Source organism: Neopelma chrysocephalum, unplaced genomic scaffold, assembly GCF_003984885.1.
Source record: "Neopelma chrysocephalum unplaced genomic scaffold, ASM398488v2 Primary Assembly neopelma1_102, whole genome shotgun sequence".
In the NCBI taxonomy this organism is placed as follows: domain Eukaryota; kingdom Metazoa; phylum Chordata; class Aves; order Passeriformes; family Pipridae; genus Neopelma; species Neopelma chrysocephalum.
The window spans coordinates 3,577,005-3,589,034 of NW_020897765.1; the positions used below are offsets into that span (position 1 = coordinate 3,577,005).

Sequence of the window (12,030 nt, forward strand, 5' to 3'; positions counted from 1 at the left end):
TTTCAAATAATTGGCAGAATGGATGGAGCCAAAAAACAGCAGGCACACCTCTTCTCTGATTTCAATAACCTGACATCTCCAGTCAAAATAATCAAAGCGGCTGCAGTTTAATCCTTCATCTTCCCTTTCAAGATGTTTTTTCCCTTTGCTTTTCCTCCAGTCACTGAAAAATGATGACTTGCAGATCAATAACACAAGTATATTTGCACAACAAAACTCAAACCATGGGGTGCATCCTTGCTGCTCATACCTGTCAAATGCAGATTTGTTCAAAATACTGAAAATAAGGCATCAGTTTTCAAACTGGATTTTGGATTCTAGATGTAATAAACAACAAATCACCTTGAAAATATGTATCTTATCTGGTAAAATTCCCCAAAAGAGAATAAACTACAGTCTCACTGACATGTATTTAAGTCATATATTTACATTCCAAGAAGCAAGACAGAGTCTCAATTCTAAGAAAAATCAAATGAGAAGTTTGTATTTTAATGTCAGTTATGGGAAGTAACCAAAAGAATAAACAAAAAAGTAATATAACAATTACAGCATGCTAAAATTTCCCAAATATGGATAAGAAGAATACTAAGTAAATTAAAGATAGAGATACTAAAGAAAAATAAAATAGAAGAAACCCTTGAATTCTCTGCAATAATATTAATCTGAATTTTCTGCACAGTTGTATTGCTTGACACTGAATCACTTTTTAAAACAGGTACCATTTTCTTGTCTTGCTAACAATAAAATTGGATTTAAATACGACCTTCTTTAGCTATTTAGTAAGGAGATGAAGGAGTTTTAAGAAAAATACCACCAAGAAGTAATATTTCAGTGGGTACTATCTCATCTAAAGCTAGTGAATAATATCTGAAACATATGTTAAGATTTCATATCAGATACAATAAAAATATTTGATTGCTTGCTTACTTGTTATTAGAACTGAATTTGTTCAACCAAGTAAGTAAAAACAATACTAGGCAGTTGTAAAAGTTGTAGGACTAAAGCCCATTGGTGACACTTACATCACAAAAATTAATGGAGAAGAGTAAATGGTTATGCATACTTTCACAAAGGATAAATGTCTATTTAATCTTTGATGTTTTGTGGCAGCATAAAATGTATCTCAGTACATACATTTTAACTCAGAATTGATTGTTTTAAAAGTATAAAATAGAGGGTTTATCATATTTAATTTGGGAATACCAGGTGGCTAAGAAATGCTGAAGGAAATGTTGATGCAGGATAGGAGGTTAATGTACAGAGGAAGCGTTCAGAGTTTTCTGTAGGTTCCACAGGTGAACGTTAGGGGAATTTCATGCTGTGTTTTTTGCTCTAGGATTTGTACTGGCTTTACATCGAATATAGAGGAAAAGATGGCAGGAACACATCCAGAAAGTATCCAGAACACAACCAGAAAAGCATCAGTGTGGCTTCTCTGAATCTTCATTTTTAATTAATTTCTCTTATACTATGAATTATGCAGAATCCAGACGCTCTTCATAGTTCAAGATGAGTTTTGTACTTAAAATGTTCCTACCCTGGGAATGCACAGTATCTTCCTTGCAGGTATCACAGGATTACTTTGGGCTCCTACTGATTTTTCTTAAGCTTTATAGAATCTGTGACTAGTTTATGTAACAAATATTAAATTTTCCAAAGGAAATGCTTTTCAACTGACATCTAATGTCAATCTAATTTTGTACCAAAGCACTCTAATGCTACCTATAGTTAGAACTTATTGGCATCTTGCATGTAATGTTACCAAAAAAGTTGCAATTATGAAGAAAAAAAGAGATTATTTTTGAAGCTTCTTTCCATTTTTTTTCATATAAAGCCAAAACTACAGATACCTGGGGTTTTCTTCTTTTATTCTTCCTTCCTGTTCTTTTGGGAGGGTGGGTTAGTGAAAAGGGAAGGGATTCAGATCTTTGCCAAGGACTCAAGAACTGTGACTGGAGGTTTCCTATCATTGCAGATGAAGTACTTTTCTGCATAATAACACACATCAGCTGGGTGTCTGCTTGAACAGAAATCAGGTTAGTTCCTTCAGCATAACAAGCAGAAAGCATAATGCTTTGCTGTCCAAACTAGTCTTTCTCCAAGGCACTGCACCACATCATGTGGGTCAGTGTTAGCTGGGGCACCTCTGCAAGGCGAACCACTTGTTGCCTGCACTGAAGTCCTTACTCTGATTCATTCTTCCTTCCAAAAAGCCCATGACAGTCCACTACCAGCTCTGATCACAGGATAACCTTATTCTCTGACAAAACCTTTATATTTTCTCACAAGTTCTCCCTGTGTATAAAACAACCATTTTACAGCGAGCTGTAGAATATAAATGGCCAGTTCAAGTCACCAGTGAAAGTTATCTAATGCATGCAGACATATATACAAATGTATATCCATATATACACAGGAAGGTGTATAAGGATATATGTAATGTGTACATATATGTATAAGCACACACAGGTGCAGAACCACAGAGATTTGAAATCAAACATTACAATCATTATAGCTATCTTTAACAATGGTCTGTGCCCTGAAATCATATTTTTCCCCTCTATATTTGACTCAGTATTCTCTTTTCAGTAAAAAACCATATGTTAACCACTAAAAACCCCATGGTAACCAGGTAGCTGGAAGAGCTGATGATAAAAGCAAAGCTCTGGATTACAGTGTACTGTCTCAGACATTGTAAATCAGACCCTATAAACCTCAGGAAAGTTAATGAACCAGGTCATATGTGTCTTAAATGGAAATTGCTTAGAGCAACCAGCAGCATCTACCTCTATCTACATCAGCTAAAGTGCTCACCTTTGTGCCAGCCTAAGCAGCTGCAAAGGCATATTGTAATTCTTCCTTTCCCATGCCAAACCCACTCCCCACCAGTCACAAAGAACATCCCCAACGCCACTTCTCATACTCTAGTATGATTCCCATGACCCTCAGCAGCTTCTGTTGACCCCCACATCAGCATCTGGCCCAACACCCAGACCCATCGGTCACTACCACGGGGAGGGCTGGCCTGAGCACACTTTATCTGCAGCTTGGCTCAGCAGCCACAGGTGGAATGCAGGCACATCAGGGCTTGGGAGCCTCTACTGTAACCTGTGCAGTGCCAGCCTGCAGCAGAGGCTGACAGCTAACTGGCTGTGTCTGCCAGAGAACTGCAGGAGGAGGAGCACAAAAACGTATGGGCAAGGATTTAAGATGTGCAGATGTTTGCACCTGACTTACAACACCTACTTTGGTTAAAATATTTCTTTGAGAATTCTTTTAATAAAGAAGTTATTTAGTTTTACACAAAGTACCACTGGTATTTCTGTCCTGTATATGGTAATTTAACCATACAGAACAAATCAGAGCAGACATCTCATCAAGGGAGTGAGCAGGCTCATGTGAAAGCAGCAGGTGAGAGCAGACAGAAGAGCTGTGCTTGTCCTCAGTACTGCTTCTCAGTATGGCCTCTGTTCCTTGGAGACAATTTATCTCTTTTAGCTATTATTTGAAGAATGTCAGGACACTAAAGTATCTATCTGCAGTTAGGTATCTAAATGTAGGCTGTGTTAACATCACTCCTTTTTTCTACTCACACCCAAGAAGCAGAAGCGGAAATGTTATGATACTTAGTAAACAGATCTGATCACTGTGTAATCACAGAATGAATGGGAGATGACAGATGTTTTTTAATTAGAGACGGTACTGTCTCTGGGGCATTTGATTCCAGGTTACATGAGACCCCATGGGAAGAAAGAATTCCAGCCTCCAAACAACGCAGCCCAGTGGTGAGAACAGATAAACTGTTCAGGGAAATAACCAATATTGATGCCTTAAGCCCATAATGATTTTCTTATTTTTCTACCTTATAAGTTTTATAGGTAATAGAAGTAGATTTTAGAAACCCTTTCTCCCTCCTCCCCATAGTACCCTTTAGTTTATACATTCCTTAATCATCTCACCCCATTCCATACCCCCCCTATCACCCTACCCCCATATCTAGTAGAAAATGTTTAGTCTTTTAGTCAAGGCAGGCCTGTCTTGTTTGGAGAACGCTTGTATCTTGGCCTAAACCGCAAGACAGAGTCAAAGAACTGGGTCACCCTGCTCTTTGTACCCTGAAGATGAAGAAGATGATGAAGAAGGGGTCCCAAAAAGCACCCCAGACCCAATTCCAAGAGGCGGGCCAGGGGGTGGACCAGGCCAAAAGTTATAGGGTGGACACACTTAGGATTGGCCAAATATTGTTATAAATGTAACATCCCGGGCACAGCCCGGGGGCGCGCGTTGTAACATCTATTGCCTTGGCATAATTAAACCCTTTCTTATCTCACCCCAGCTTTCGGCTCCTGAATTTTTTTCGCAGCACCAGCTGAGCAGGCATCAATATAAAGACAGGCACTAGTGTAAAATAGGTGTATACACTTAAATTGAAGACAAAATAGATCATGAATAGAAACAAAAAAAAAATATGTCACATACAGTATAAAGGAAGTTGCTTTACATCCCAATGCTGTAGTCCTAAGAAAAAGCAGCAGCAATTAATGAAGAAAATGAAGAAAAAGAGTATCTGTAACCTGATTCGAGTAGATCCAGCAATGCAGAACTCACCTGCAGCTAAGCAACAACTAGATTTGCAACTGTACTTGGGGATCAACAACTAATTTTTTTCTAGCTACACCACTGTACCAGCTCCCATGTAATCTCAGCAACTTTGACACACAACATTAGTGACCTAAATGATAACATGCAATTAAAGTATTCTAAAACAAAAGGAAAAAGGGGAAGAAATGAATGAAAAAAATATTACCATACACAACAGCTAACACAAAGTATTATCCTATGTTGTTATAGCTTTGGGTGCTGTTCAGCATCATGATGTTCTCATAATTGATAGAAAATAGAAAGAGTCTCCATGATGGAACAAGCTGACATAATATAAGGACACACATCAAGGTGATGGGCAGTTCTGGCCTGTCAAAAATGCTACTGCAGCTTCAGCAGACATACCTCAACTAGCTTGCCTGCTAACAGCATGGGGTCATTTCGAGGCTGTAAAACCTGCCTGAGAGTGAATAAATACTCAAATAACTAGTCTTGGCACACTGCACTGGATAATTACATCTCACAATCTTTTTCATGCCTTCATCCTGCTACACTTTTCAAGCTGTGGTTCCCAACCCATGCATGGAGACACTTAGGATATTGCATTATTACTCACAGTCACAAGCCATCACCACTACTACAGCACACACCAAAAAAGCAAAACACCACAGCTTATATTATTGCCTAAGAGGCAGCAAAGAGATGTCTGGTATCTAAAATTCAGTGGTTAACATAAAAAGTATTTAAATGGCATTTTAAGCTATGGCTACATGCATTTCAAATTTTTTCAAACTCCTAAAAGGACACTTGGCAGTGGAGCATTAGGTGGAGTGCAAACAAAGAAGAGCTGAGAGGAATTGAGATTTCCTATTATGAACACAATTAATGACTTCTAAAAGACCACAATCTGATTTTGACAGTCATTTAAGAAGTTTCAGGAGCAAAGGATGTTGAGAACAATCTGTAACAGAGAAGAAAAAGCTGTCCCTTAGTCCCAGAGAAACAGAACCTGGATTATTAATTGGCACTTTCAGTACCCAATGTACTAGAAATAATGGAAAAAAAAATTTCTAAAATGGTGAAAATATTCTATAGATCTCAGCTCAAAACTGTCTCTAAATAAGGAGCTCTAAAGCCATGGGATGAAAAAAGAGGCAAAGTTTAAAAATCTGAAGATATTGAAGGGAAGAAAGAAGCTACTTTTTTCAGAAGAGAAAAAAGGCTTACAGACCGCCTGACTAATTGTATTTCAGTCAAAAACTAGGTTCACAACATTTGAAGTGCTTGAGGCAAAAGAAATCAATGGCATATCTGAATTGATTTTACCAGCATTGGAGGGGACCAAAAATAATTCCTGAAGTCCCCTTTCTTATGTACAAATTTTAACTCAATTAGCACTGAATTTAAAGGTCTCATTAAAACTTGTACTTCAGTTTCCCTTTGATCCCTCTCACTTGGTGCAATATTTTAAGGGATAATTAATTGAATACTTGCAAGGAATGGACCAAAAAAATCCCCTCTACTTACTATAATTTTTCTTGAATCTTCACCCTTCAAAACTATTTCTCTGTAGAAATGACAATTTTTTTAACCAATTAACACTAAACACAATTAATATCATTATTTTCTGGCTTGTGAATGCTTAAGATTCATGTTTTTGTGGAAATAGGAAATTCAGTAAAATATCAGTACAAGCCTTTAGATTTTGTGATGTTACCATGCCCTATTCAGCCACAACACAGCTCCTCTCTCTTTATCCTCAATGCAGCCACATCCTATGGTCTGCGAGGAGGATACCAAAGAAATCCTTGATGCCTTGAAATGTTTTTTTTTAATATAAAACAAACAAGCAAACAACAGCAAAACCCCCAAAGAAACAAACAAAAAACCCAAAAAAATCCAACCTTTCTGCATTTTTATTCCTAAACTGTTTTAATAAAGAACATTTCATCTCAGTTTGGGTTTAACAGCTTCATTTGAAGATCTGTTTCCCTCAGGAGTAAATATTGGCCTGCAGGTAGCCTCATCAGTTGCCTCTTAATTTTCTGTCCCTGGACGACTCTGAATATTCGCCCATGGCCCCACCTTCCTTACAGTAAGTCACATGCCAAAGTGAGTCAGCAAAATATGCTTAACCATATTCCAGAGAATCAATGCTTCTATTACATAAATGAATAAAAGTGGCCAGAATGTGTATTTCCTTACAAGCTTTTTTGGTTTTGTTCTCTTTGGGAAAATGCAGAGATGCACATTACATTCCGGTTTCATGGCACACAAACACTTAGACTCTATAAAAACCCAATTTAAAAATCTAAAAATCATCCTAAAAATTTGCCACTGTCTGTTTTATCACTATATTTTTGTCTTCAGTTTAAGGTGTTTTCCCTTAGCTGTAAGGATGGAAAATGGATGTCATTAAACTATTTTCATTAAGTCCGTGACAGAGTTCAGTAGGTTTTTTTCTCCCCCCTTAGTTCACCATCATCTTTCCTCCACCACTGCATTATTCCTGTGTGTCATCCTGTTCTAATTCCTGTGACAAATATAATTGTAATGATTTTATTTAGGATCAACACTTCCACTCACAATGCGAAAAGGCAAAAAGTTAAAGCAGCTGTGTCACTTTGCCTGGAAGTCGGTCAGGGCAAAGGCAAGGCAGCTGTGGGGAACAGGCAGCAAAACCTGCTGCCTGCAGAAAATAGATCTGGGGACTGACAGGAGCCAGGCAGCACCACCAGCAGCTACTGCTTTATTAATTTTACTGTGTTTCAGGGAGGTGAAGAACTGAAACATCAATGAAGACAGAAAAACACACCCTGTCATATTTTAGATCTATGGCGTTAGGTTTAATTTAAACATATTTTTAAACATTTATTTCAAACATAAGCACCAATTGTAGATAATATTTTATTTAATAGTATTAATTTAAATATTATGCTAGACTAAGTATTACACTGCTACAGCCTCTAAATAAAATTATTTCCATACATTACAACCTGGAATGACTTTCAACATTTGACTAGAGAAACAAAAATGCTAGTGTAATTACAACCTTATTCCATTTTAAGCACAAATGATTTAAACAACTAATTTTGTGTTTTCTGTTTTCTGTGACTGGAATAACCCATTGTTATAGCAGGTTGATTTTGCCAGCGCCTTTACTACTTTGACTGTTCACAAGTTGTCTTGCAGTTTCAGACGGTGTCAGACCTAGAGACTACATCTTATGCCAACTGGAGTGGGAACATTGGTTTGATGTATAGAAATGCAGCTTTTAAAAGTCAGGGTCTGCTAGCAGTTTCTCTACAAACTACAATGGCAGCTGTGCTAGAGGTCATGAATATTACATAAGGGCTGTCCATGCATTCAAGCCAGCATCAGTAAGCCAAATTCCCATAGCAACACACATAGATTTACTCATCGCTAAGAGATGCATCAGTTCAGCAGTAAGCACTGCACTGCTACCCCGATTAATCCGCAAGATACTATTACTTCAACTCTTCTTTTAAAGATCATGCATTTACTGATAAAATTCAACACTTCACCTGAATTTCAGGGCAGCTTTTATCACCTTTCTCAGAGCAAAGAAATCTCAAACCAGCAAAAATTAGCCCTGATAAAACTGAAACTCCTGATAGAATCAGCAACATTTCTGAGATACAAGGCTGAAGGGAAAAAGCAGACTGCTTCTGTTGAGTTTCTGCTATACTGATCCCAGGACCGCAAGACCCAACTTCAAAGAGATGTTCAGCATCTCTTACAGTTGGCACATTCCAGCAGCTCATTAAAAAGCTGCTTTAGGAGCTCTTAATAAATATCAGTTAACAACTACATTTTCAAAAAAACATTTTTGGCTTCCCTATTCAGGTTTTCTGGCCCAATGAAGATGTCTGCTTGTATATTATAGTCCTGTATTATTTACAGAGCTAGTCCCTGCCACAGAATCAGCTGCATAGCTCAGTGATCTGGACTCAACGGATTTCTGAAGAACTCTTGTAAAACAGGTGGCCTAAATGGGTAGAGGGAAAGCTAACAGTGGAAAATTAAATGGAATGGGAGATGGAAGGGAGATAGAGAAATAAAAAAACAAGGCAAAATGGAGGAGGAGAGTTAGAGAGAAAGAGAGAATGCAGATCAGGTAGATCTGAGGAAGGATCTCAACAGTGTATTTAAATATGAGATATTAGAAAGAAAAACAGATTTTGGAAAACAGTAATACACTGAAATCTGCAGGTAGCTTACAAAAAAACTAAAACTGGAATGAAGTGATAAATGAATGATAACAATTAAGATGAGCACAATTTTCACAGGTGCAGTAGTATTTAAAGATACAGCACGGATGAAAGAAAAAAAAGCCTGTTGACTTCCACTGCTAAAACCTTCACATTCCTAAATGCATCTCATGGAAAATACATAAACACACATCAAAAACTTAAAGCTTATCTAGTGTTTTCTTACTAAATTGTCACTATTTGGCAGGAGTATGGAGGTAGGAGAAATCTTAAGACCTACAGCATATTACTCATGGGGTCATTTAACAGACAAAGTGTAAAGAAAGTCAATGAAGTCTTCAGGAAAAAAACATCCTTGTAACAGATTCTCCCAATTTACATATGATTTGTAGGGACTGATCTTTCATTGAAGGGAGATGAACACAATGTTTGAGGGCTGATTTTTGGAACTGCAAGCTTTGAGTACCATAGCAATCCATAGGCAAACTTTCACAAACATCTTCAGTAAAAACTTGTGGCTTTGACCCTATACACTGCAATAAATGCTTATATTTAATAAAAGAATAAATGCACACATTTAAATAAGAATGTTCTGAAATACACAAGTCAATCAAATGCCTTTTATGGAAAACTTATTTCAAGTGATTTTTCATGGAACATATATTTTCACCTGCTGTCTGGAGTATGTTTATAAGAGGTCTAATCTATATGTGAGCATATTAAAAACATTTTATCAGTAACAGATGAGATGACAGTCAAAGAATCATAGCATGGTCTGAGTTGGAAGGGACCTTAAAGATCCTCTAATTCCAACCCCCACTCTAAAGTTGAGTGTTTTATGAGTTTGTGACTGGAAGTAACAACTTACCTTTGCTTTTTCAAGCTGTGCCTGGGCCTGTCGCTCTGCCTCTCTCCGCACTGCTTCCCTATCTTCTTCCAGAGATACATCTGAATCAGATGGACGGCTGGTGTAGGAGTCCGCCGAACCCTGCACATGAAAAAGAAAAAAAATGTCACAAGTTCCTTTGATGTTTAAAAAACAACAGCAACAAAAAAGTGGAAGTGGCTATACACTTTGCCTTTTTTCTTACTTCTGTATCCGTGAAAACAGAGTAACTGTCCAAAGGGAAAGTCACTTAGAAGAAATTATGCCTAGGTTAATATTTTCTTCTGGAAACTTTCCAAAATTGCAGGTGTCTTCCCCAGTGTTTTGTTTCCTGCACTATCCTTGCACTCTTATTTGTGTGCTTTTCAGCAAGCAGAGCCAGTTGCTCTGTAGAGTTACAGCACTGGTGCAGTGCAGGGCTGAAGGACACACAGCAGCTTCAAGGATGGCTCCACAAAAATGAAAACTCTAAACAGAGACAGAAATAGCAAGCTAACAGACTTTTTATAATCAAAATGCAAATTTAGTATCAACAATTACCATTACACAATATCACTGCTAAGAGATTTAACCTTTGCTATGCATTTTTATTTTAGGGCAGCCTTTTTACCTGACACACTTTCCCCATCAGAACTGCAAATGGCTCATATCCATCTCTGCCCCTCAGCAAAACATGCAAATGACCACAAATCAACTTCCAACTAATAAAATCCGTCTGGACTCAACACATGTCCCCATATCGCCACAATGGAAGCAGCCACAATGCCAGAACAGCTCTATAAATAATGACAGCTCTGCTTTCTGTCTGCATCTCCCTGCATACAGAATAGAGTTCTGCTAATTCAATCAGAATGAAAACAACTGTCCTCTCCTCACCGCCTTTTTTCTCTCCGTCTCTGCAATACATACAGTATAAGCTGATAAGGAAAATGCAGGGCTTACACAGATATCAGAATTCTTCAGACGTCCTCCTTTGGCTCTTTTCAGAAGCCTGATCCAGGTGGCCTTCATTAGCCAGACAGCTCAGTTACTGTCCGCAGCTGCAGCGCCCGGCACTGATCTCATAAAACATGTGCACACTGAGCACTGCAGAATCACAGCTCCTTTCCTATCCATGCTCTGCTGTGAGAGCCTTCCTTCTCTTCCCTCTGCCTTTCAAGCTTCCAGCCTCACTGTTTCCAAGTATTCTAGTGCAATTAAATTCTCAAATTTTTTCATTTGAGAAAAAAAAAAAATTCATTCCCAAAAAAATCCACACCACCTCCAAAAATCTCAACTTGAATGATAAAAACATAAAATAAAACCGGCTTCAGGTAAATATTGTGAGAGATGCTTCAGCTGATCAGAAACTCAGATCGATGACAGAAAAATACCTAGGGCTTTTTCCTTTCTGTTTTGGGGGGCGGATTTGGCTGTTAAAAATAGTGCTTGTAAGAGAACCTTTTAAAATCCTGTTCAAAATGTATTCAGTGACATTTGCAAGTGCAAAGTTCATTTCATCTCTTCCTAGATTGGCTGGGGGTGGGGTAACAGGCTGTTCATACCACTGGGCATGCTCCATATGTGCAGCCTTTTACGCAGATGCTCACATCACACCGGGCTGTTAGCCTATGCCAAATTGCCATTTTACATCTCAAGGGTAAACAGCTGGAAAACGCGAGGTCCCTGTGAAACTGGAAGAGCTGGTACAGCGTCTCGTTCCCTTCACGTATGTCTGCTGCCAGCCACGTTTCCCTTGGACGCTCGGTTCTGTCACGAAACGCTGCCCTCCGCTGAGCAAAGCGCTGAGCTCCACTCACAGCTCCCTTACAAAAGCCAAAATTATGCCTGTTGAGTGGGAATTTAACCCCCTGGTTACTGCTTATATTTTTTCTGACATTAGCAGAAGAAAGAAGTGAAGAATAACTGCAACACACAACACGTAAATATTAGATCCTATTATGGCAAAAGCCAAACAAAACATTAAATTTCCCTATTCTGCTTTTCAGAGTTACCCTCTACCCTTTAATAAACTGACATGGGAGTAATATGGTAAGGCATTTATGATATACTGATGGACATACAACATTCCAGTAGAAAAAGATCACTGTAGCTGACTGCAGTGCCTGCCTTCAATGTATTTTCACAGTCACAAGATAAAGAGCAAATAGAAATTACAGCTGAGAACAGTAGTCATACATATGTCGTAGCATGTCTCAGGAAGGTTTGAATCCTGCCATGGTTTGTATCTGTATAACAATGAAATTGCCCATCACAAGTGATGCAGCAGCCTACATTTCACTATTATTAAAGCAAACAACAGTTGTCGCT

General features: G+C 38.3%; 1 protein-coding gene across 12 annotated transcripts in view; it reads right to left on the minus strand.

Annotated features, from left to right (window-relative positions):
- The window catches only part of CACNB2 (calcium voltage-gated channel auxiliary subunit beta 2), a 257,225-nt gene that overhangs the window by 77,035 nt on the left and 168,160 nt on the right, over positions 1 to 12,030 (minus strand). For 8 of the 12 annotated variants that reach the window (XM_027695736.1, XM_027695733.1, XM_027695732.1 and 5 more), the window contains one exon: positions 9,703 to 9,822. In XM_027695736.1, the coding sequence (XP_027551537.1) occupies positions 9,703 to 9,822 (120 nt within the window). Of the gene's footprint in view, positions 1 to 9,702; positions 9,823 to 10,330; positions 10,452 to 10,662; positions 11,230 to 12,030 lie in introns of those variants that run through there. The other 4 variants (XM_027695738.1, XM_027695737.1, XM_027695734.1 and 1 more) reach the window with 2 other exon arrangements.